The sequence below is a fragment of the Caretta caretta genome, chromosome 4, assembly GCF_965140235.1.
Source record: "Caretta caretta isolate rCarCar2 chromosome 4, rCarCar1.hap1, whole genome shotgun sequence".
NCBI lineage: Eukaryota > Metazoa > Chordata > Testudines > Cheloniidae > Caretta > Caretta caretta.
This window is the reverse complement of record NC_134209.1, coordinates 43,823,744-43,851,167: the sequence shown is the minus strand read 5'-3', so window position 1 is coordinate 43,851,167 and position 27,424 is coordinate 43,823,744. Positions and strand designations below refer to the sequence as shown.

The 27,424-nt window shown below is 42.2% G+C and overlaps 1 protein-coding gene across 6 annotated transcripts in view; it reads left to right on the top strand.

Moving 5' to 3' along the window:
- The window catches only part of ELOVL6 (ELOVL fatty acid elongase 6), a 123,764-nt gene extending 105,864 nt beyond the window's left edge, over positions 1 to 17,900 (top strand). For all 6 annotated transcript variants that reach the window (XM_048846703.2, XM_048846702.2, XM_048846701.2 and 3 more), the window contains 2 exons: positions 7,356 to 7,507; positions 12,873 to 17,900. In XM_048846703.2, coding sequence (XP_048702660.1) covers positions 7,356 to 7,507; positions 12,873 to 13,297 — 577 coding nt within the window. In that variant the 3' untranslated portion in view covers positions 13,298 to 17,900. The remainder of the gene's footprint in view (positions 1 to 7,355; positions 7,508 to 12,872) is intronic.
- Positions 17,901 to 27,424: the final 9,524 nt, after the last annotated feature.

The following is a 27,424-nucleotide window of genomic DNA, read 5'->3' as shown; positions in this document are numbered from 1 at the left end:
CAGGTATTTTGGGATCCAGCTTCAAAAGGTTCCAGCAAATATGAAACATTTTGAAAGAAGCTTCTCTGTTGCCCTTATAAACATCAGTAGGAGCATAGAAAAGCCTTTATAAACATTCTTAAAGGACTTTTTAAAAAAAAGTTTATATTTTAACATTCTTCTGTCCAAAATGTGTTTTATGTATGTCAAAAAGATACTGGCAGTGTTTCTTACAACATGGGGAGGTATGGGCCAAATTGACTTATGTGGGCCGAACTTTCATTTATGTTAGTTATGAACTTGATGCACTGTGCATGTGATATCACAGATTTGTAGTCTCCAGATTCTAAAATCTGCTTCTTCACTGATCTAGAGTTCAAAGAAGACAACTTCCAATATAAGGATTTGAGACAGGCTATGTTGATTGTTTTGTGACTTCTGTTTACAGGAATAGATGGCATTACACATACAGAACATCTATTGACTATGAACCTTGATAAAATAATTATTTTTTCTATAGACGCCCTTATATAACCAGTTGCTATGCATTTTTCTCTTACTCTGCTAAGCATAGAGATTTTCTGTTAGGTATTTTTACCTCGTCTCTCATCCGTCTCAGCGTGTTTGTAGTACACCAGGCCACTTCATCCTGTCAGTGTGGGGGATGCCGTTGTTTCAGACATGCAGGCAACAGCTCAATTTCCATATTACTAAAAGGAAATATAACCTGTTGCACATTTGTAAGAGGTTGCAGCAATTACATCAGCATGCAGACATGCTGGCACAGCGAGGCCACCCCAAACCATTAAGAAACCAGTTCTTTGGCAGAAGAATGGAAACCTAATACATTCAATAAAATATCTTCTATTGAATTAAACATTAAGGCTAATGAACTTTTATTATGTGCTGAAAAAAATGTCAAATTTTTAGGAACTGACCTAGAGACATTTCTATCTGACTCAGCATATTTCACCTGTAAATCTTCTCATTATAAAAAATTGTGGCCTCAATTCTTTTCTTTATTGGGATACAGCAAAGGAGGCTGAAGGCTGCTGAATGGATCTCAATTAGGATACATGGGCTCTCTTAAGTATGAAAGTTCTTTGATTTGGATTTTAATTATGAAGCATGCTCGGTAGAAAATCTGGCTAACTCTACAGATGTGCACGTCAACAGAAACTCCCTGCTGATACATGGGCAGTTCAAGGAATACACACTTTTTATAAATACGTTAAGGCAGAATTAAGGCTCCCCAATTCTCAGGGCTAGGCCAGTCCCACAATGGTTGCAACTAGACAGCTCTGAATTCTGCCACTAGATTCTTAATGGGCCCTACAAGTCACTAAAACTCTTTCCCCACCTCAACATCCTCCCTATACCTGTTAAGAGGTATCCGGACTTCCAGGAGGGTGATAAAGCCAGTGGTATGTTATGTCCAGATCTATACTTTATTGTGACACATAAATTCTTGTAAAAAGACACTTTATTAAAAAAAGGAAACTGCCAGGGTATGTTTGCTGGAGTTTTTTAAACTTGTGTCAGGAAGCCAGGTTGGAGCCATTTCTAAGCAGAAGATCTACAGTGAAACACAATGAGACCGAGTAGCTTTAGGGATAATACTGTTATCCTCATTCTAATGAAGCTCCCTCCTGAGTGTTAGAAGAAAGTGACTTTCTCTGAATCTTTACCATAGCCACATGACAGCCCTCTCTTCCCCCCAGTTCTTCCCATGGATGTTCCCAGGGAAGGGAGTGACACCCGAACTGCAAGTTTGTAATAGCTTGGCTTTTCCTGGAATTAGTGGTTCAAAGCTCACCCTTTTGTTCCAATCCAGGCTTAGTGTGGGTTGGTGGAGGGGAGAAGATGAGTTTGTGATGAGCTCTTACAAGCCAAGCTCCTCTCTGTTTTGGGTTTAAGTATCCCATGTGTATAAGGAGAGTTTTGCCTGAAGTCCTTGGCCAGAATTTCCCCGCCTTTATGTTTGTGTAGTATGCTGTGATCCAATTGGCTGCACTTCATTAGTGCCATATGTACCTAGTTAGTAAAGTATGGTGGGATCCTTTGGAATAAGAGACACTATGTACATGCAAAACACAAAGATCTGGACACAGTGTACATGTGTAACACATAACTAATTCATTTTAAATTTAGCAGAACCATACGCAGAATTCTTATAAATTCCAGTGTGGTCCCATCTTCAACTAGGCCTGCAGCCACAAAGCTATGTTTTTGTTTTGTTTCTGTTTTTAAAGAACAGCCATAGTGCTCTGTTTGTGCTGCTGATAGGTGGAACTATTTGACTTGTGGGCTGATGTTGTTTTCTGTTCTGAGATGTGCATGTCATTCAGAGCCAGAAAATGGGCTTTGTCTCTAGATCTGTGAGCAGAAAATAAAATATGTGTCAAATATTCCAGGTAGAATAATACACAGTACTGATGCTGCAGCGAGCTAAACAAGAAAATTGGATATTTTGGGATATTTTAAAGAGTTGAAATAAGACCACATTCTCTGCTCAGCACTGCAGTGGCAGTGTTTTAGTATATGTAGTCGTGTTTGTCAGATGCTTTCATATCTATGTAGCATGGACACCAAGAGTTAATTCAGCCCCCACAGAAGCAGGTTCAATTCCCATTATTACAGTTGTGTGGAAAGAATGTTGTCTAGTGGTTAAATCAGCAACCTAAGAGTCAGGGTTCCTAGAGACCATTCGTAGCTCCTATCTCTACCTTGCTTTTTGACCTTAGTCCCGTCACTTACCTGCCCCGTGCCTCAATTTCCCCCATCTCCAAAATGGGGTGATGATCCTGCCCTCTCATGGTCTTAATCCATGTTGTAAAATGTTTTGAGAGTCTCATGTTAAAAGGAGAAAGTAAGTGAAGAGTATTAATTTTATATTAGCAGATATTTACCTGTCCATAACATGATCAAAACATATCAATTGGACTCTTGTTAGTCTACTCGAGAAGGCACAGCCTGAAGGGAAAGAAATGCAGGCCATTTTATATTTGAACAGATGAGAAAGCAGTATTTACCAGTGCAGTGTGTCTTTGATAAATCTCTTTATTTGGAATGGCTGTAACTGTTCAGTAGTTACCTTAATTCTAGAATTGCAGTTGATTCCCACTAGCCAGACTGCTTTGGTAGGCAGTTCATTTTAATGCCTCACAATAGTGACAGTACAGAGCAGGGCCTGGGCAAAATGAAGTGGAAGTGATTTACTGAGCAAGCAATCCCATCACCCTCCTGCACATCATTTCTATGTGAAACATAAATCAGTTGGCTGATCACACCTCACAGAAGAAACAACATGATTAAATGATGGGGGCACAAAAAGCCACTTTGTTTCTCTGAGTCTGACATGCACTTTGGGGCATTCACTAAACATTACACTGTCTGGTAACTTCAGCTTGTCAACTGGATAGAGTGTAGGCACAAAGCACAGCCCAATATATCAGTTAAATGTATGTATTATGCTAAAGGTAACGTTGCTCTCATCTGCCTAATATAAAAGATCACTATGGTTGAGTAAGGAAAACTCTGGGTAGAATACTAACCACAAGTCACTCACAGTTAGAAACATGGAGGTAGAACTAAGTGTCCTACCATGGGATTGCTATTACCCATCTAGCCTTCCAGTGTAATTGGGAATACGCACACATGTAGTACCAAAGGGAAATATGACAGAACAATATTAATAAAAAAGAAATATATAAAGATCTATGTGATCTCATTCATGCCAAGCTAAGAATTGATCAGTATGCCCTAGCAGATTTTGCTCTGTTACTTGGATGTAAATCTAGAGTAACTCCTTCAGTTTCCAGATTTACACCAGTGTTAGCTCAATCATAATTTGGTCTGTTATTTTAGACAGACAATATTCTGATCTGAGCTTAAATTCATGATTCAGAAACCTGTTTGATTTGCAAATGTTATTAAAACATGATTCTTTTAAAAGAGCAATGGACATAATGTTGCTTGCAATTATTTTACTTTATAATAGAGGATATTTCTCTCTGATTTTTTCTTCCCCGTTTTATTTTCATGTCAGCAAATGCCTCAGTGCAGACATTAGACTGCTTGGTACTGCACATCCAGGACATGTTCCATCTGATCCCACTAATCTCTGCTTTCCCACCCAACTCCTAAATGAAACAAGAACCTAGCTATCCCAGTCAGCCTGTAGAATTCACTGCTGCAGGAAATCATCAGTTCAAATAACTGAGACTGTGCTGTCTCCTCAGGACAGAAAAGGAAAGCAAAACAGGAGTTAGAATACTTACTAGCTGGAAGAAGAGGAGATACAGCAAGGAGCACCCAGTTTCAATATAGCTGCTTTAAGGTTGCAGTTGTCCGTCTCTGCTAAAGTTAAAGGGTGGCCCCAGAAAGATATGAGAAAAGCATGTTGGGAAAAAGGTTCTTCAAGAAAGCAACCCTACACAAAAGAGAGGCCATAAGGTCCAGGTAGATGCTAAGGATAGAAATGTTTTTGTTTTGTTCTGTGTTTATACAGCACCGAGCACAATGGGGTCCTGGTCCATGAGTGGGGTCCTAATAGCTATTGCAATACAAATGATGGTATCACCATCATATCACTTGCCTTTTGAAGCTTGACTTTTAGAAGAACAGGATAACTTGTACGTTAATAACACTTGTAGTTATATATACTAATAGAATACCCAAACCTCATGCTTCATGATATAAGGTGATCAGTGCAGGAGTCAGGAAGCAACATTTCCCTCCATGTGCAGCACAGATGTAGAGCCCAGTACTTGATGCTCCACAGGAAGTTAAAAACCACTGTAATGTCTGATACAATGTTCTTGTGCAATGCTGTATATGGCGGTGAGGGTGGGGATGGTGTTTTGCTGGCCTGCAATGATCAGTTTACACATACCTGTTAATGTTATAGGTCTAGAAGTCAAGAGACTTTATAAAAATGATATAAAGACCTAGATTAATAGATTTACAGATTTTAAGGCCAGAAGGGACCATTATAATTGTGTAGCCTGACCTTCTGTGTAACACAGGTCATAGAAACTCAACTAGTATTTTCTGCCTCAAGCCCATAACTTCTGTTTGAGCTCAGGCATATCTCTGGCAAGATCCAGTCTTGATTTAAAGCCTGCAAGTGATGGAGAATCCACCACAACTCTAGGTGAGCTGTCCCAATGGCTGATTACCCACACTGTTAAAAACGTGCACCTTATTTTCTCTTTTTTTGTATGTGTGATTAATATGTACTGCCTATATGCATACATTTCCACAGTCAAATCCATCACATCACCCCTCTTACTGTCACGTGGGTGTCCATGACAGGGGACCATGAGGTGAGTGGGAGACATGGGCCAAGCGGTGAATGCAGGGAAGTGATGGGTCACAGGATGAGGGACAATGGAGGAGGTGATGGGGGCAGTGACACAGCGGTGATGGGGGCACAATGATCTGAGACTATGATGGAGGAGGTGATGGGAGGCTCTGGTGGGTCACAGTAATGGGGGCAGTGCCCCCAAGCAGTGAAGAGGCATAGAGATGCAGAGAACTGATGGAGTAGGTGATGTGGAGCAGTGATGGGGGCAATATCGCAAACCAGTGATTGGGAACAGTGGTTCAGAGCACTGGTAATGGGGCACAGGTATGGAGGAGGCAACATGGTGATGTCAGGCAACGTGATGTGACGTAGGGAGCGGGGATGTGATGCTGGGAAGGGATGAGTCACAGTGATGAGGGAGGTGATGCAGTTAAACTGAGCAGCGATGGGGCATGGTGCTGTGGGACAATGATGGACGTCAGGGATGTGGGGAGGGGATGCAAGGCACTGACGGGGCACAGCGATGCAAGGCAGCATTGGCTGAGGTGATGCAGGGCACTGACGGGGCACAGCGATGCAAGGCAGCATTGGCTGAGGTGATGCAGGGCACTGATGGGGCACAGCGATGCAAGGCAGCATTGGCTGAGGTGATGCAGGGCACTGACGGGGCACAGCGATGCAAGGCAGCATTGGCTGAGGTGATGCAGGGCACTGACGGGGCACAGCGATGCAAGGCAGCATTGGCTGAGGTGATGCAGGGCACTGACGGGGCACAGCGATGCAAGGCAGCATTGGCTGAGGTGATGCAGGGCACTGACGGGGCACAGCGATGCAAGGCAGCATTGGCTGAGGTGATGTGGGGTAGTGGTGGGGTACAGGGATCCAGTGTGGTGAATTCTGCATGCCTGAGCATTCAGAGGGTGAAAGGCCTGAGCTTTTTTCAGGCTGTTTGTGTTCCTCAAAGTATGACTTCAGAAATGCTAGTGAAGCCACTCAGTTAACCAGTATGTGCTCTTATAACTTAGCAAGCAGGGTGAGAAAGAAGCCTTTGAGTCTCTCTCCACATTCGGTTTTCAAGTCGGAGTGTAATGCATCCAGAATGGCTTCCATCCTTCTGGTTACGGAGCCAACAGCGAGGGGTTGCAAAGTGGAGACCTGCTCAGCTACTAGATGATGGTACAGCTGGTGTTGCTGAAGCGAAGCCGTTTCAATGGTGCCACCTGTGTGCCAGTTGTAATCTAAAATGAGCTCTTCCATCAATGACGCTAATTAACACCACAATGTACATCCTAATATATCTCACTGAAAGAACACAACATATCTGGCTGTCCAAACAGGTTTAAGGAAATGAGGGTGATTTGTGTGTCTCATGAAATGAATTTGTCTAGTGTTATCTTGTCAGTTCCTCCATTAGTAATGAGTTAAGAGCAAACAATGCGCCAGGTGGTGTCTGAGACACAAAATGAAGCCAGCCAGGGCTTCTACCAAAAGAGTTTACATGCTTAAGCTCCTCTCTTGAAGCAGGTTCCCCACTGAAGTCAGTGGAGTTCTAGCTGGGTACAGGATTGCAGGACTGGGGCACAGAAAACAGATGACGGAACATACTGAGAAACCCAGAGGAGGGAGTTAATAACAATAAAAAATGCAAGCTGCTATTAAACTCACTGCTTGTGGGCTGTGAAGTTTCCCAGCCAGCAAGATCAAAATTCTGCAGGTTGCACACTCAAGAGTTAAAGGAGACATACCCATCCACTCTTGACACCTGAAGTAACACTTCCCTAGGACTGAAAGAAGGGAGCTGACATGACTGTACCAGACGGTCACCAGTGGTATTATTTCAGTCCAATAAAACAAGCAGATCACCCACATTCTGCACTCACTCTGGAAATTCAGAATCACTTCTTGAAGGCAGTGAAGTTACTCGAGCTATACACCTGAATCAATATTTGGCCCCAAAGTGCTAATAATTAAGACCATCACTAACTTTTTACTATAATGATTTGAAGTGATTAAGTTTAGATATTAAGTATATACTGAATGTTCTTTATTTTCTCTTTCTATTCTGAAGTATATTTGGTGCTGTTCGAACTGGTGCTTATATGCTGTACATTCTGATGACCAAAGGCCTGAAGCAGTCAGTGTGTGACCAGAGTTTTTACAATGGACCTGTCAGCAAATTCTGGGCGTACGCATTTGTGCTAAGCAAAGCACCCGAACTAGGTGAGTACCTGCTCTCGTTTTTGTTTAATGTGCACATTTTGGGCAAAAGAGTTTATGCAGAAAACAGGCAGACCATTCAGTGCTGCTGAAACTTTTCAGTGCACTTTTCAGGCTTGTAAATAAAAAAGCCAAACCCCAAACCCCCATATTCCTCAGTCACTAGGCTTTAAGCTCAGTTGCGCTAAGATTAGAGCCATGAAAAGTTGAACAAGATGATTCCCAAACCCCTCAGGTCAATTCACCTTAATTTTCAGCAGTTTTGATTCAGTTTATGCAAGCTTGGGTTTTTACGTAGTTAACTCACGCTCCTGGGCTAACCCATGGCATTTAGCACAGCTCTGAGTTGGGGACATTAAAGAACCACATGAAGCCTGTGCATTGTGCCCCTCCCATAGCTTCCCAGTACTCCTGAGATGATACAACCTGCTCATTCCCTGTGCTCCAAGCTAACTCCGTGGGCCAATGTGGAGGGCAAGTAGGCTCATGGCCCTGTACCTCACAGCCCCCTCTCTGGGGCACAGTGTACTACTAGGGGCAATGGATGGAACAGTCTCTGTGCTCCCCCAGGCACAGAGGATCTTATTTCTCCTTGACTTTTTTGGAGGGTATGAAAGGAGGCAGAGAGACCTTTTGTGCCCTTGTTTTCCCCACTATTTCTGTACACCTATGCTAGGGTTAGGGACAACCTAACCCCTATTAGCGGTTCATCGTGGAAGTGAGAGTTACCTAGTGTTATCTGCTAGATTGGGGGCAGTCCGTCACCTGTTGATTAAGCAAAATATTCATGCTGGGGCAATTTCCTCTCCCATAGGAGGTGACTGACAGTGGCAAATAAGCCCACGTTGTATTGTTTTTCATTTATCTCTTCATAGGGTTCCTTGTTTCTCCTCTCACCTTATCTAGGGATAAATAAGCATTTATCTAATGGTTGTACTAGCCAGGGCATTGGAAACTTCATTCCTTTACTTTAATGATCATATACACAGGCCTCCTGCAAAATAGTTGGGCCTGGCCCCCTATTTCTAAATTTAGTACTTGTTTAGTTTGTTAGTTCAGCAGTGCTGGACCATGAAGTGCACTCTCAGATATAGGACAGGCACTGGCAATTCAAGCTTCCCCCATACTACCCTGCTAATATACCCCAAGCCTGATCTAGAAAGATGACATGCAGGACTGAAATTGTAGGTCTATCTTCGGTCCTTGGTCTCTGCTGAGATGGCTGATAGGTGCTAGTTAGTGTTTGTGGTTTTGGTGGTGTGGGCACCTAGTGACCATCAACTCATTGAACATAACTAAAAATCAGTTGCTTTTGGCTAGTCTGCTACCAAGCAGGGCTGGATGTCGGCCACTGAGCTAGTGACCATGACTTCTTGACTGAAATTGAACAACAACCAACATAGAGATATACATAAGATCTGATACATCCTCTGCTATGAGCTTTTCACCAGTAAAATGGCATTAACCTCAGTGGAGTTACTCTTCACTTACATCAGCGTAAGTGAAGGCAGAATCAAGCCCGTACTCCTGATGCAGTTTGTTCAGAATAAAAATAAAGTTTAATAGAAATTCCTAGAATGTTCAGCCAGAACAAAGTTATCCAGACTGGAGTATAAGGAGAGGAAGCAGTTGACTGTTCCATATGGCGATGGGAAACTACCCTAAAAGCCACCTAGGATCAGTAGAAATTGGGGGGTGGGGAAGGAACCAAAGAGGTTCCATCTTGAAATAGAAGTGGTTTTAGGTCTAGGTTCCTGGGGCTATTCAGCTTTGTGCAGCTGGTAGCTCAGGAACATACATATTAGTCAGCAGGTCAAGAAAACCTGATGTAACCCATTGTTCAGTGTCCCCCCTCTATGTGTTGTCTGCAGCAGAGATGAATCTGTTACAGCTTTCAGCCAGGATCCTTAAACTCAAACTGTTGAGGTTCACGGTTAAGCTCTGTAGGTCACAGGTTCAATAGCCAAGAATAGACATCATACTGACTGTATCCAGTGTCAAGGGAAAGTTGCAGCCTTCGGCTTATCACTGTACTTTGACTGATTACATGGAGACAGGTCCTGAACCCAGTTTAGAGCAATACACTAGATTCCTCCATACCTTATCTAGGCCTGTCCCATAAATAACCACGTGCAAAAAACTCACTGTTAGAGTGTACAGGGTGCCCCGTGTCTGAAGCGGTCAGTGATTACAGATAAACATTAATAGAGTGCTTTTCAGGGTCACTCAGCATCTGCCTTACTGTATATAAATCTGGAAGCCACACACAATAACATCAAGCTATGGAAGCAGGAGGCTTCAGGTCCCATTCTACCTCAGTTCTGTTTTATTTGTCCTTATTTTGTGTGTGTACACACATGAACATTGTGTGTTCCCCCCACCCCACCCCCAAACACACCAGAAGCTTAGTTGGCAGTTTGCTTCTTGCAGACAGAAAATAAAAACCTTTCCCATAGTATTGTAGTTCTTCCACCTACCCTCCTATTGGATGCAGATTTTGTAAATGGTTTTCTCTCCAGCAACTTTTGTAAGGCTATAAAGAATATACTTGCTAGAGTATGTTTAGTACCCAGCCTATATGTTTGCTGCTAATAGGACTTCTTAGTATGAGAGAGAATGGCCTTAATACAAAGTAGGGGACAACGATTCAGCAGCCCTCCAGTTCACTTCTGAGGCTGCAGGTTACTGAAACCTCACAGAGCAGCAGAATTCACTAAATACAGATATACAGCAGGAATAGGTTTGCATTTCAGCAGCAAACTCAATTCAGTGGATTTCAGATGAGCAATTTTATACAGCTCATGAGACAAGAAGACACACAGCCCCCTTCATGCTGTTTCAGACTCTTTGGTTTCTTACTGTTTGAATTACATGAAAACCCACTTAGATTTGGTTTTGTTAAAATCAGGAACTATCTGCTAGAAATGTAGGTGCTAACAAATGTGACTCAGCATTCCTGCACCTAATGAAGCAAACAGAAGTGAGTGGAACTGTAGCCTTAGTATGTAAGGAATAGGTTCAGTTCCACCCCTTACTAACGTTCGTCTTTTGGATTCTTCAAGGATATATGCACCTATAAACACACTTTGTGCTTCATGCTTGACACTTCCCCATAAATCACTGTGTATAATAAGAGCATATGCATATAAATAAAATAACGAAGATCAGTGCAGTAGTGGCAAACAGCAGGAAAAGAGGAAAGAAACAGTAAGGGGAAGAAGACTAAAATATCTTTCTGCAGCAATAGCATGAGCATTTGGAGGAAAGGGATATGAGGTATTTCAAAATTACCTCGTTTTCTCTCTAAAACCAGGAAGTGTTCACACTTGCACTCCCTCTCCAGTGGTACAGGTTACATATACAGTAGCATTTTGCATAGTAATAAGGGAATGCAGCTGTTTCAGGTTGATTTGTATAAGTCTCAAGCATTCAGATACTTATTCAGACTGTTTGAGCCTGTTGAGCCCGATGCTGTCACACTAGTCAGTCAATCCAGAATGACTCCATTGCCATTAATGGAGCTACTGAGAACAGAGTTTATTGACCTGAGTCTTAAAAAATGAGTTCAAACTCTCATGAGAGCAGGCTCTCCCTTGAGATGTCTGGTACTTCCTGCTTCAGTTTGGCTAGAAACAGCACAGGACTTTTCTTTTTATGATTTCCATTATTTAGTACTTTCAGTCAAGCCACAACCAGGAAGTGCAGAAATGTGGGGAAATGACAACCAATAGGAGAAAAAAGTCCCAGAAACTTTTCAAAACCTCAGGCCTGGTTGGGTGCAAGCTCTGAGTGAAGTGTCAGTGGAAGGTGCAACCAAGATTCTCAAATGTAATTAGTGATTTGGCTCAGGTTTTTGAGGCATCTTAAATGGACCTTATTAAATTAAATTGCTGAGCACCTACCCCTGAAAATCAGCCCCATTGCCTATGTCCCAAGTTGGGCAGCCAAAAAACTGAGGACTCAAAGTCACTAATCATTTTGAAAAACGTGACTGTACTCATTGTTTTATGTTATATTCTCTCCACCTCTCCCCGCCCCAATCACTACAGTCCCTTTAACAATTCTGGCAGTTATGTTCAAAAAATCCTGCTTGCATGGAGGGAAAAACCTAAAGCAGAAAAACCTAAACCTCTCTTGCAGAGAGACTCACTTTCTTTGTTTGTTAATGACCTTTGTGTAGATCAGCAGTGAACGATTTGACAATAGTTTGCTCAAGTCACAATATTCTTTATATAAACTCTGAAGACATGTACATTAAACAGATTTCTTAATAGTTACATAGACACAGAACTTTGCTACAAAAACATTTTTAGTATAGTCCCTCCTGTTCCTATTTATATTAACGCTGAGTGCCACAGGTGACTAGATATATATTGGTGAAAACGCAATGGCACAAACTCTTCCCTCAGTCACTCGTGACTGTCACTGCATTGTGTAACTCCACAGAGCCTGATTCATCTCTCACCCTACTGTAACTCCACCAGCAAACAGACACAGGAGAGGATGGGTCCATAAGGAGTTTTCTTCACTTTGTCCTATATGCCAGGATCCAGTGATATAAAATCTTTGCGCTCTGTGATTGGAATTTTCAAACCTGGGGGGTAGGGATGTCTAAATTTGGGCATCTAAATCCCTATTTAGGCACCTGAGCAGCTACCACTCTCATTGACTTTCATGTGAGCAGGGGTTGGAAAATCAGATACTTTCTTTCATGTGCCTAAATATAGGATTAGGAGTCTAATTTTAGGCACCTAGGTTTGAAAATGTTGACTTGAATTTTCTGCCTTATAACCTTAGGGACAACACATCGTCAGTCTTCCCTTACTATCATTAGCTTTTGGTTTGTTCAACGTGGTTTCCCGGTGTCTGTTAAATACCAGTGCTTCCTGAAGTTGCATCAGACCAATGGACATTGCTTGTGCTCAAAACGTAAAAACACAAGTCAAAAATACAATGCTTATGAGAGACTTTCACAGATTGCCTCCTGAGCAGAGAATGTCTCTGAATTAAGCAGTAGCATTTTAAAATAGCAGTTACCCATGCAACAAAGATTGGATCCTATGTTCTTTTCAAACAAAGACCTCCCCCCCCCCCCCCCACCCCAGTACAGACAGTGTTTGGACCTGGAGTTTTTGTTTCCTATCATAAAGACAAAGGGACACTTGTAAAATCTGGCTCTGGACATACATACAGAAGTAGTTTCTAAACTCCAGTAAAGTTATGGGGTGTTTAGATCCGAGGTTTTCATCAAAACACTACAATCTGAATAACTTCCCACCATTTTAAACCTGGCAGAACATAAGAATTACAAAGTAGTTTGATTTGTTTCTGATATTTTCCCCCCCTCCCCCTGTCTTCTCTCTTACAGGAGATACAATATTCATTATTCTTAGGAAACAGAAGCTCATCTTCCTGCACTGGTACCACCACATTACGGTGCTGCTTTATTCTTGGTACTCTTACAAGGACATGGTGGCTGGTGGTGGCTGGTTTATGACCATGAACTATGGGGTCCACGCCGTTATGTACTCTTACTATGCCTTGCGGGCTGCTGGCTTCAGAGTCTCACGCAAGTTTGCCATGTTCATCACCTTATCACAGATCACTCAGATGTTGATTGGTTGTGTAGTTAATTACCTGGTCTTCTCCTGGATGCAACAGGGGCAGTGCCACTCCCACGTTCAGAACATCATCTGGTCTTCTCTCATGTACCTCAGCTACTTCGTGTTATTCTGCCATTTCTTCTTTGAGGCCTACATCGGCAAAACCAGAAAAGCAAGGAAGGCTGACTAGTGGTATAAACAAGACAGAAGCCATAGCTCAGGGTCATCAAGAAAAACAAAATAAAAACAAACAAAAGAAAATGGCACAAGGAAACATGAATGGTGCAGCTAAAACTTGGCAGCTTAGGGACAGCTAGGTTGGTTTAAACCAGTAAGTTTATGATCCTATCATGGTGAGGACTCACTGAATTCTACTCCATCTCAAAGGACTGCTGAGGAAAGACATCTTCCTTCTTGTACCTGTCAGCTCTGAAAAATGAAAGAAAATAACATTTTGTGGGAGAAAAAATAAGCGTTGTTCTTCCCCAAAGATGGAAGAAAGACTTTTATTAAAAACAAATTATTTCTATAGCCTTTCTAATCTTTTTTCTGCATTAAATTTGAACAAAACAAAGCAGAGAGCAAACTGTTTGTATCTATGATACCAGTGCAGTTACAAAATTAAAACTTCATCCTAAAGGGTTGACGTGTTTAGCCCCAAAGTGAAAAATGAATAGCTATCTTGAATGTTTGTTATGGAAAGTCATTGAATTCCATTGCAGTAGTGAATTTAGTGGCTAAAAGATTGATTTCCCCACTCTGTACTATGCTGTGTATGCAGATCTGGTATGCAACATCAATGCTTTGAGCAGGCAGAGAGGAGCAGTAATTTTACAAGATTTTAATGTGATGAGATGTGCTGTTGCAATACATATCATATCTCAGAGAGTGCTTTTTCCAAGTGCATTTTCCAATCAAAGTCAAGGAATTTCTGCAGTAGAATAAGACAGAGGGTTAAATCAATCTCTGTTAAATTACCTCGGGCTAGCAACAGAGCAGTGGGTAGGGAGGGCAAGGGAGAGAACCCCAAAATATTTTTAACAATTATCTGTGAGTCTCAGATTAATCAGCAGTATAATATAAGTTGAAGAAAATGAAAATGGGGAGGAATCAAAAGAAAATCTAGATAGCTAGAGATAGGCACTCTCTCTATCTACAAAATAGAGCCCTGTGGTACAGTACATATTTTATATTTTTGTGAACTTCGGAAAAAGATATCTGCAACCTTAATAGCATTCGGCAGGACTGTATGTGACATTGGGTTACACTGTGTTTCTGCATTTGCTTCATGAGCAGTGCAAAGATGTTTAAAGTGCCCTCCTCTGGTCATGTGGAGATACTACAACAAAACATACTTGGAATAGTTTTTCTTGAGACTTGTATAGAAAAATTAGTCTAAATGAAATAATTTTGCTGCAACAGCTTAAGTCTAATGTCCGGAGAGAATTATCCTTAATTAAGAACAATCTGTACTGTAGCATCCTGCTGACCACTTAAGAAGACATCCTGTTCTCAAGTCAGCTACAGATAGAAGAAAAGGTATTTCACTCTGAACCTCAGAGAGAGTTAGTTGATAAGAGCCATATTCTTTCAAAGAAAAGTAGATTGCATTATCTGTAATATTTCAGTCCTTACAAAGCCAAATAAAATGTGTACAAGTTCCTAGTATTTAAAAAAGCAAGTATGTAAACTTGATGTTAAATGTGTTAATGTAGTATTCTAAATTGTATCAGTTCGGTAGTTTAACTAAACAATTAGAAGAACTAGATGAACAGAATAGGGGTTGCTGTTCTGCATAGAATATACACAGCTACACCCATATACACGTTATGTGACTTGTCAACAAGAAAAAAGTCTCTTGGAAGAGTCACATTTTCTGGCTAATGCAAAAGTTGTCATTATCTCTCTTGCTTTAATTTGAGATTGTACAGTACAAAGTATTATTATTATTATTTTATTATTATTTTGGCTTTAATTGTGCTGACATTCATAAAACCAGAGCTGCGTAATATCCTATTAGAGATGACAAGGGCTTTCAGTGTCTCATTATGTGAAGAAGAAAAAAAATAAAGTTACATTCCGTATTATGTGAATGCTTTTAAAAGAATCAGAAAGTCCTTGGGGGCCTACCCATAACTATAACAAGCAGAAAAACAAGTTTACATGTGTGTTATGTAGGTTATTGATGTTCTGGCCTTATTTTACCGTACACAACCAACAGCAAAATGTGATATTCAGTAATGAAGATGACATGAACTTAAATTATAGAACTACTGTATAGGAGCTATTAGACAAAACCAATTAAAGGTGTAAACGATGGTATTTCACAGATTTGGAAGCAGATAATTATAATGCACAATAAGCTGTTTTCTCCTGCTTCATTTCCCGGGCTGAAAGGTAGCAGTAACTGAAGAGAAGCAAAATAATTAAGGATGAAAAAGGCAAAATTCAACTTGAATTCAGTCAGAACAGAAGCATCAGAAGCAACAGAAGCCAAGGATTGTGCTGTTCAGATGTTCAGTTCTGTGTTTCTGTGGTCTCTAATCATTTCTATGCAGGCTGAAATAAAAAGGAGGTGAAAGTGATCCACATGTCTTTTGAAATTAGGGGTGAAATCCCGACTCCACTGAAATCAATGGGAGTTTGCCATTGACTTGAATGAGGCTAACATTTTCACCCTATAATGCCACTTCTTTTATTTGAGTAATGGGGAAAAATTGCATTCATTTTAATTTATTTTATGTTTATTTAAAGGCTCAGTAAACATTACAAATAAGAAGCTAGACCACAGGTAGGTAAAGTATTGTGGGCTAATCTCAGTGGTTTAACAGAGGGGAAATAATACAGTAGACTTTTTTAAAACAATTATTTCTGTGCAGTATTTTCAAAAAATATACAGTATTTTACACATTTTGTTTAATTTGTCAATTTCCAAAACAAATGATACTGTATTTAAACATACAGGGCGAGATTCAAATCTTGGGAGCTTTGCCATTGACTTAAACAAAACCAGAATTTAACTCAGGGGGTAGTACCTTACTCCACTATGAGTACATCTACTCAGAAAATGAAGTTGCGAGTATAGCATGGGTAGGCATACCCATGCTAACTAGATTAAATCTAGCCTAGGAACAGTAGTGAAGACTGAACTGTCATTTGCTTTATCTGATGCCATACCATGGACTCATTTACTTATGTCCTATTTATATTGCAGTACTGTACAGTAGAATTTTGACAGATGAAGTTTCACTGGATTCAGATGTGATAATCTCAATTCCTTTAAATTAGATTAAGTCCAAATACAAAAATCTTTGTTTTTATTTTTTTATTTTCTAAAAACCACACATCCAATTCAAACTGTTCAAAATTCACGAGTCAGGTGCTAAAAATCATGATTTAAAAATAATAAGTGATGGTTTCTTTTTCTTTGCCTTCATCATTTGGAGCCTTGGGCGGGTCACAGTCTCAATCTCTACTCTACAAACATGAGGACTAGAGACTTATCTTTTTTCAATGAAAGCTAAGATTCTCTTGTAGTCACATGACTCCAGGAGCTCAGACTGTAAGAAAAACACTAAGTATTGTAAACCTAGGATAAAATAATGACAGTTGGCAGCAGTTCATGGGATTCATTTGGCCTTCTGAAGTCAAGGAAGTTACACCAATTATGAATTCAGCCCACTGGAGCCAAATTCCGTTCTAATTTACACAAGTATAAATCCAGTATAATTTCACTGGAGTCAATGGAGTTACTCTAGATTTACACTCATGCAGCTAAGAGCAGAATTTTGTTCTTGCTAAGCAGTGATATTGTATAGTGACTATTTAAAGAAAATAGTTTCAACTAGTTAATAAAAATGTCAAAAAGCAGGGTAAGTCTGAAAACTCTTTAAGTTGTGCCTGTGGGAAAATAACCCATGCTTACAAACATTTGTACATCAGAGTCACAAGTGATTTGTGTCCGATCTCCCAGATAGCGCATAAAAGCGACTGGATGCAAAGGAGAACTACTCCTATGGAGCCCACCGGGAGAATGTCACAGTAAACTAGCAACTGCATTTACCTTACAAAATAAGGACACAGCGATGCAAATGGAATACAGTCAACAAGCAACCTGAGTAGTTGGAATCATGGATTAGAATGTATGTTACGGTAGATATGACAAGGCAGTCCTGTCCTGTTTTCCAAGAGATGATAGTTACTGATAAAAGCCATTTACAAATCAGGGTGCAGGTTGGTGTTAAAATTAGGATATTAGATGTGAGAGGTTAAAATGTGGATTAGCAATCTTTCTAAAAATGAGTCTAATGTAAATGGGTTGTATCTATCCTATGTAGCTTATACTACTGTGGCTGGTGGAAAATGCTTTGGTGAAATGGTCTGTCCCTACACATTTTGTTGAGTAGTTAATTGCACAGTGGTTCCTTGGTCCCACTCAAGTGTTTGATAACTTCAGAATTGTTCTATGATTTGTTTTTAGCTTGTGACCCTAAAGACTTGATTTCAGTATGTTTGTTCTCTCTCATAAAATTAAGTCTTGGGAGAATATGTTAGTTGACAAACACTTAAGTGAGCTAAACTCCTCCTGTATTCAGCTAATCAGTTTTACGTAACAGACTGTAAAACACAAATGATTGTGACTATGAAAACAGCAGCCTTTCTGGGCAGGTGCCAGTATGTTAGTGCAATGTGATGTATCAAAACAAGTTAATTGTTTGCTTTCTGTCCTGTATTTCAGAACCACTTAAAACAGTATAATATATTTATATACAAATAAATATAAGTATACTTTATGTATAGTAATAAACTGGCTTTGATAGAGGAAGCAATTTGAATGGATGATGATGAACTCCAACACTGGTGTGATGTCTCTCTCGTTCAGGGCCTGATTTGAAGCCCACTGAAGTGGATGGAAAGACATCCATTGACTTCAGTGGGCTTTGGTTCAGACCTTTAGAGTCCAGTCCTACAAGGTGATAAAAGACCTAAATCCTGCTAAGTACAATGGGTGTTGAAGTTGCTCAGCACCAGGCCATGAAGACACAAAAGTCATTAATCCTTAGTCACATTACCCTCCCTAAATGAACTGCAGAAATTATAAGGAGAAATCTTCAATATTTTTCTATTATTTTATTTCTATACATCTTATGTTCATTTAATTAAAGACAAAAGGCCCAGATCCTGCAACTGGATACATGCCCATGCAGAGCTCCACCAAAGTCACTGTGGCTGTACATGGGCAGAGAGATCTTTACCCACTTGGAATTAGTTGCAGGATCAGCACCGAAGGGAGCCAGAACCACCTAGCAGGTTTCAAGATAACCAGCTATGCCAACCCAAGTTAGATCAGCTTTGCAGAGTGAGTTCTGCAGCTTGGGAGGTAATGGGCCTTTCCTAAAATTTCAATATCTCAGTGGAATGCTGCATTTTGCCAAGTCGATGTGTTTGAATCTCTTTGCTATTGGACATACAGCAGTATTCTCCTTACATAAATGATATTCCTAAGAAGTCCCACTTCTTGCTAATCCTGGGCAGCTTCAAATAGGCCCATCTGCCAAAAAACAAACCCACCCACGCCACACCTCTGATTGACTTTTCTGCTTTCTCAAAAGCCACTACACCTTTGGCTTCTTGGAGTATTAAACCTCAAGATAGATTGCTATTCAGATCAGATTAAATGTGTACAATAACTAGGAGAGAATAATAAGAGAAATAGCTTTATTTTGCCATTTTCAAATGGATATTTCACTACATAAAAGGAATTTTATTTTTTGGGAGGGATATTGCTATTCAAAATAAAATTTTAACTTTTGGCTCAAAATAAATTATTTTTCTGTGTTTTATTTTCTTATATTATCTCTTGGGGTAATAACTCTATTATGTGCGGTTATAGGGTGACATAGGCAATTCTTTGGCCATCAAACTATGGTGTTCCTATTGTATCTCACTTCATGCCCCACCCCTACTATGATTTTTATACACATACACACACACGCGCGTCTCTATTCTTACTGGTAATGGATTTCAAAAGGATCATAATCTTTTGATTTTAACTTTAGAAAAGCTCCATCCATCATGTTTATATTATACTAAAGGGTGGATTTAGGGGCAAGTGACCCAGGCGACCACTTGGGGAGCCAGGATCGGGGTGCTGTTTTTGTTGTTAGTAACAAAAGGGAAAATAGAATGTTTGAAGTAAAATGTTTCCGGTAGTCTATATTCAAAAGTTGAACAAATGGAAGGAGGGGGGCATCAAAGACGCTCCTCGCCTGGGGTGCCATTTGGTCTAAGACTGGCCCTGTTGCACTCTGAATGGAGGGGTGGAATGCATAGACACAGAATCAGTCCTTTGAGAAACTGTACACCCCATTGCTTTCATAAGACTGAAAGAATCACAGTAACTTCTGCTGAAGTTTTCTGAGCAGGTCTCTCCTTTCTGTATGGAGTTCTTCCCAACCTCCATGTGCCCTTTAAACCCCTTTACAAGGATTTCTTTAACCATCGAACAATTTACTCAGCCACGCTGACAGTTCCAGTGGTCTTCCCACAACTTCATTAGTCCCTACACACCCCCTAGTTTATTCTTCCTACCCCACCCATCATCAGAAGAGAACTGCTGGCCTACCATATGAGAGTTTCAATAAACAGCCTCCCACAGTGGTCCAGTTTGGAACAATGCTTCTCTTTTTAACAAAACATTAAACACAACATTGCTTGTTCCAGGCCTCTGTAGTGTGAATCACAATCTACATTACCATTGACACACGCCACTAACAAAACATGAACACATTCTTCCATAACCCTACATCAACAAAAACATACATGTTTTTAAAAATTTGCAGTTAAATCAAAGCCATACTTAATTTAACTAATTATGCTAAACTTTTAATGTAGAAGCATATTATTTTGCTGGAAAATAAGCATACTTAGCTCTTATAGTGCTTCTCAGCCACCGTTCTCAAAGTACCTTACAATGGAAGGTAAGCATTGTTGTCCCCATTTCACAGATGTGGAAACTGAGACATAGAGCAGTGAAGCGATGTAGCCAAGGTCACCCAGCAGGTCAGTGACAGAGCCAGGAATAGAAACCAGGTGTCCTTAGTAATGCTTTTGTCACTTGGACTTCTAAAGACTTGGACTTCTGTGTATGAAAATTCAAGCCAGCAATGTGTTTAATTTTATGTTGATTATATACAAGAAACTACTGCCTCAAGACAATATTTATGTGCTAACAAAATCTCACATAGTGTCCTTAAAAGAGGGGGAAAAGGGATGATTATATTCTGCTCTTAACACACTATGCTGTGGCCAAGTACTGCAGCCTGTGTGGTATGTAAGAGGCCCTTAGGAAATGGATCAACAGTAGAGATGGGCCAAAATGAGAACCCTTATCTAAGCCCCTTGGAATTTGGGAAGGCAGGGTAGGTTCATACTTGAATACCTCTGTGTTTATTCTTCCCAACAGCTTTAGAGCCAAAACCAGTTGGGTCTTATTTTCTTGGTCACATACAGATTTTCTGCCAAAAATGGAGAAAACCCACCTGGAGAATGGCTAACCTGTTACGTTTTTCACCATCAGAGGCCACCACCACCTCTGAGATCTCAGTGTCAATAACCCTGAACTCTTGACTTCATTCAGCCTTGAACCTAAATCTTGAAGTCAAACCTAAACCTAAGCCAGATGCAGAGCCAAAAAGTGCTCCCATTGGGTGCTTTTTCTGAGAACAGACTACATCAGTGGGCCATCTGGAAGCAGAAATCCTGAGGCTCTACAGGAAGCAAAACTAGAAAGAACAAAAGGCTCACTAGGCAGTTAGATGTACAGTGCTGTATAAAATGCTCAGGCAAACCACTCGGAGTTTAATCTTTTGACAAAAAGGATATTTCATAATCTATACCCAGAAGCTCACACACCCCGGCAAAGCATTCATTTGACCATTTGTTTGGAAATGGCCAGCAAGAGTTAAAGCTGGAGCAAGATCATCCCTTGGTCAAACCATAGAGCCACTCTGCATTCCCTTGCTTTTGTAAACTCATCAGATTTATGGGGTCCATTTTCAAAGCAGTATGCAGACTATTCAATACAAAATACAGCGCCTATTCTTGCTGACGGAATTAATTCCCTCATCACAAATGGAAAATGTATCCCTTATAGCTTAGCTTTTGTCTGTTTGTTTAATGATTAGTCTTAATTAATAGTACAAATAGCACAGGACATTTTCCCAAGTGGAATGTGGTTTTTGTCCCCTCAGGCGCAGCAGCAACCTTCTTAGCCTTCTTGAACAGAAACTATGTCATATTATGTCAGTATTATGCAGAACTCCTAAGTAGACTGATAATTAGGCAAAGTTCTATTGAAACCCATGGTGCATTAAATAAGTGACTTTATTCAGTAGAAACTACTCCATTGGGTAGAAAAGCCAACTATTTCTACATGCTACATACTGCGGACGCTCTGGCTATTAGTAATGTGAACAAATCCAGAGTAGCTTCACTGAATTTAATGGAGTTATTCCAGGATTATGTCAATGTAAATGAGATCAGACTCCAGTCCAAACTCTCTTTATGCAATATGAAACAATATTACACTTACTGTACAAATACAACCCCCATTTCCCTTCTACCTTATTTCAATAAGATTTTGTAGAATAAAGTTAATGTGATAATCCTGCATAACATTGACTAGAAAAGTATCCTTTAGATTACACCACCACCAAAATGTCATAATTTACCAAAATCATGTCTGAAAAATGCTAAGATAAATACAGCCAGTTTTTCTGTGCAATAGATCAAAACCGACTCTCCAAATATTTTGACAGACATAAACATTTTGACAGACATAAACATTTCATTCCATGTGATTAATATGTAGTTAGGGCCTATCACTCTAAAGAGTAAAGTCTGAAATGTGTGCATCAAATACATTTTCTTCAGTAACTAACATTTTAGAAGGGTGTACTCCCCGCAGGTGTGCCCCCATAGAGCATACCAGGCTCTCCTCATCTAGCACCCCATACCAATGGCCACTCTGGCCCTGCAATTTTCTTCCTTTTCTCATGACTCAGCCCCCGCTCCTTCAAACCCCTGGCCCAGCTAGGTCCCATCCCTTCTGGGGGAACAAAGTTCAGCAAAAATACAAAGTGTCCATTCCATTGCCTCGATTTTCAGCCCAGGGGTTCATGTACCTTTTTCTCAGGACTTCCAACAGTCCATAGCCCCTTATATCAGGGCTTTACACCACCTTAGCAGTGGTTGACAGGCGATCTCAGACCCACCTTGGGCACCAACTACGGTTGCCACCTCTGAAGTACATCTGGCATTATTTTAAGACCATAAAATTGGACATCTAAGTCCCTCACAGATTTCCTGAGACAGCTAGCGGAACAAAGGGGCACTCCTGGGAAAACCTGGACAGATGGCAACCCTACCTCCAGCCCAGGGATGCCAGACAGGCAGTTAAGAGTCACTCTGCCAGATTCCTTGTTGCCACCACCCTGGACTTCTTCCTATCTAGACTGTCAACAGGCCTTGCTGACAGCCTCTCCACATTCACCCTTCTTTCAGGGCCAGGACGCACAGGGCTCCCCCAGAATCCCCTAATAAATCCCAAGTCAAAAGGATAAACTTAAACCCACTTCAGCCCTCCTTGGGCTTGACCTTTGATCCTTGTGTTCCCCCACTGATAGCCTCCCAGGGCTTTCTCCCTAGAAGTCCACCTCCTGCTGTATTATCAGGGCTCACCACTGGGAGCCTGCTGCATCCCCACAGGCTGCTCTAGCTTTCTCCTGGTATCTTGCCAAACTTTGCTACTCAGCAGCAGATCCAGGGCCAACTCTCCCTGCCCCAGCTTCCTTCTTGACACTCCTGGTCTCTCAAATTCAGGGGAGAGACCACAGTGCTTCTTTCTAAAGCCCCCTTCTGCTCCAGGCCTCCTGCCTTCAACACACCCATCCTGCTCCTCTCCAGATAGGACTCCTCTTTGGGTAGGCCTGGCGCACCCTCCATGTACAGCCAGAGAGGTTAACTGGCCTCTCTGGCCAGGGGTGAAAGTAATTTAAAGGACTTACAGGTAAGCCAGAGTCCTGAGCAGGGGGGGCGAGGCCTCAACCAGAAAGGGTGGGGCCTTTAAAGCCCCGGGCCCTTTAAATCACCGACGGAGCGCAGGGGACACCCGGCTGCCGCCCCTACCCCGGGGCTCCGGCAGTGGGGCTCTGGCAGCGATTTAAAGGGCCCTGGGCTCCGGCCACTGCCAGGAGCCCCAGGCCCTTTAAATCGCCAGCCTGGGGAAGCCAGTACGGTGGGTGGTGTACCAGCTCTTGCCGGTACGCCGTACCGGACTGTCCCGGCTTACTTTCCCCGCTGTCTCTGGCCCACATTAATGCCAAGATATATATATATCCTATCACAAACATGTGTTACTATTAAGTATGGTTAATGGTATTAATTATTTAATAGTAATTAGTAAAATTAAGATATATAATAGGATTATTCACAACTTTAAAAACATGAAAGTAAAACAATTCAGATGCCCAACAAGTACTATTTTAAGTGTAAATATCTTGATTGTTTCAAATGGAATATTAAAATAACTAGATATAAGCCCAAACCACAATTTTGGATGAAAACTCTTTTAACATGGGTGGCGTGGGGGTGTTCGGTTTTTAGTAGTCAGAATTGAACCTGCTCTCTGGGTCAGATCCAAAACCGAACGGGCCTTGTTTCTGATTTCAGATCTTATATCACTGAAATCCACCCAAAATAGCTTGTGAGATTTTTGAGCTAACGCAAGACCAAACCCTAGCCCTGATTCAGCCAGAAACTCAGACTCTTGCTTACACCTCCTCCAAATCTGCAGCTCAGCACTACTTACTCAGCCCATCTCTGTGTGAAACCCCATGAGGTGCATAGTAAGGCCCAGATTTTTCAAAAGTGGCTCCAAATTCAAGGTTTTTTTATTTGTGGCTTGCCTGATTGATTGTAGATACATAGGGCCTGATTTTCAAAGGTGAACATGCACAGTTCCAACTGAAGTACATTTTCCCCTATAATAGCTCCTTTATGATCACATTGCCTTGTCTGCCCTAAACTCACAGTCTAATGGGCCGTCATACTTGCTATTCCTGCCCCTTTCTCTCTGCCTCTTCTTCCTTTCTTGCATCCCCCTCAATTCTCATTGCAAACAGATGGATAAGTTGCTAAGACCCTGACATAGCAAACCAATGCACCTGAGCACACATTTTAATTTTAAGCACATGAGCACTCCCAATGAAGTAGTTTTATATAAGGCATCAAAACTATAGGCCACATTTGAAAATGTTGGACTTAGCATCATCTGAGCTGTCCAGTGCAAAACAAATAGGAGCTTGCTTTAAAATGTATGATGCTCTGGGAGTCCTTGCAAGTGCCTCATTCATTTTCACTGACAGAAGTGAAAAACCCAGGAGAGAAGCACAAGTTTTCCCCTGAGATCTTCCTACTTGGGAATAGTAACCACTGTAAATGCCTTTAAATGTGATTTCTTTAAGGAAAAAAAATTTTTTTTTGCTAGACTCTGGCAAAAAATATAAAGTGTGTGAAGCAAAGCTGCATTCTTGCTAATAGCTTGTATACCATACATCAGAGTTGGGCAAACTACGGCCCGTGGGACACATCTGGCCCGCGGGACTGTCCTGTCCAGCCCCTGAGCTCCCTCCCCTGCTGTCCTCCCCACCCCCGCCCGCTGCTCCTGCCGTGCAGTGCGGGCGGCATGGCTGGCTCCGGCAGGGCTGCGAGCTCCTGCTGCTCTGAGCAGCATGGTAAGGAGGCGGGGAGCGGGGGGGTTGGATAAGGGGCAGGGGGTCCTGGGGGCAGTCAGGGGACAGGGAGCAGGGGGGGTTGGATGGGGGTGGGGTCCCAGGGGGCGGTTAGGAGTGGGGGTGTGGATAGGGTTGGGGCAGTCAGGGGACAGGGAGCAGGGGAGATTGGATGGGGTGGAGGTTCTGGGGGAGGTCAGGGGACGGGGAACAGGGGAGGTTGGATAGGCTTGGGAGTCCTGCGGGGCCTGTCTTGGGGGTGGAGGTGTGGACAGGGGTCGGGGCAGTCAGGGGACAGGGAGCAGGGGGGGTTGGATGGGGGTGGAGTCCCGGGAGGAGGTTAGGGGTGGGGTTCCCAAGAGGGGGCGGTCAGGGGACAAGGAGCAGACGGAGTGGGTGGGTCAGGGATTCTGAGGGGGGCGGGAAGTGGGAGGGGGCGGATAGTGGGCAGGGGCCAGGCTGTTTGGGGAGGCACAGCCTTCCCTATCCGGCCCTCCATACAGTTTCTCAATGCCGTTGTGGCCCTCAGGCCAAAAAGTTTGCCCACCCCTGTCATACACGGTTTCAGCCCAAAGTGCTTTTATATAGCCAGTTATTAGACCTGCAAAGTATGGTTAAAAATAGAAATTTTGAAAGACCGGGAAGGAATTTATCTTCTCAATCTTATTCTAGCATGTTGTCCAGTTACTAATGTGACTATAAAGAGCTAGCTAATGGAGTAAATTGTTATAGCCAAAAGATTCTGCAAGTGTGGTTTTCTACATACTGTCCAGAACATCCTTCTGCTCACAGGATCACATACAGATCATTAGACAACAGTGAGTAAAACTAAGGACTAAATTGTGAGGGACTGCATACTTGTAGATGGGAGTAAGAACTCCCCTTACCCCTCCTGTGCAAGATATCTATGCAGCAGTAAGCAGCCACTCCAAATCCATTTACTTCCACTCCAGAGCCAGTGAATTGAGAAGGGTGAGGAATGGGAGGAGCTTTGGTGCTACCCACCAACTCACTGCCCAGTGCCGCTGAGTCAGCACGTAGGGGTTCAAAGTACTACCACAGAGTAGGGAGGGGAGGAGTTTTGCCTTCTGAGGCACAATGCTTCCTGGGGATGGCGCAGAATAAACACTGCCCCTTTCTCAGGACGGGGCCTAAATTATAGCCTTGTATTAATGTAAGGGGTTATATTTTAGGACACATGTTTAATAGAAGCCTAAATAATGCCAGTAAGTTTTGACACTTCTGTTACATTAAATTGGAAATTAACATATTTGCCATACTTTACATTTTTTTAAAAGGGGTGTTACATACAGAATAGATGGTACTTGGCAACAATGCTGTGGTAGCTGAATGAAGCAAAGGAGACTCTAAATCAGTCTCTTTTTCTTTCTAACGGACACTTCTCTGTGTGATTTTCTTAGTCACAGCAGCCTGTTCCACTCTTGGACTCATGTTAAACATCCATCATGGTGGCACCTGTAAAATATCTGCAGATCCTTTTCTTTTCAGCGCCACTGTATCGCCATATGGCTGTCTGGCTGTGTGTGTGGGTAGCAGGGGAACGTCAGCTGTTGATATACCTTTTTATGTATCTTGAGGCATTGGGCTCTGGGTGTCTGCTTGTATTACTGAGGAAAAAATAAAGTCTCATCATTTAATACCATCATGGGGTCCCTAGACATGTTTTGTACAGGATTCTTGATGACCTTCATATAGTAAATGCGTGCCAGTTTAGCATATCATTATTAAGGCTACAATTTAATCACCGGTATTTTTAGTAGAAGTCATGGACAGGTCAGAGGCAAGAAACAAAAAATCACGGCCTGTCCATAACTTATCCCATAAATACCCCTGATTGAATCTTAGGAGGGGAGGCTGCCATGGGGGCGGGGGGCCCATTGCACCAGTTGCCAGGGGGAAGCCCCAGGAGGCCAATGGCTGCTCTGGCCACCACGGTGGGGTGTGCCCCAGGGGGCCAGCAGCGGCTCCAGCTGCCCCCGGCACCACTGCTCAGGCAGTCCCCAGGGCCAGCTGCATCAGCTGCTGCTCGGGCGGTCCCTGTGGCCAGCCACATTGGCCACTCCTCGGGTGGTCCCCAGGGTCAGCTGCCTGGGATTGCCAGAGCAGTGGCTGGTGCGGCTGGCCCCAGGGCCACCCAAGTGACTGGCTGCAGAGCCGCTCCAGCAACAGCCGACATGGCTGTCCCAGGGCCGCCTGAGCAGCTGGCTCCTTGGGCAGCCCTGGGGTCAGCTACACTGGCCACTGCAGAAGTAATGGAGGTTGCAGTAAGTCATGGAATCCGTGACTTCCATGACCTCTGTGACAAACATGGAGCCCTAATCATTATTATACATGTGTACTGCAGTACCACCTAGAGGTCTCCACAAGGCTGTGGTTCATTTGTGCTTGTCATTGTACACATAATAAGTGGGCAGCCCCTTGTCCTAAAGAGCTTGCAATCTGCTTTCTATGTCAGATTTTGAGGGTGGTGGAGTTTTTCCCACTAACAGTGTTATAAGAACTGT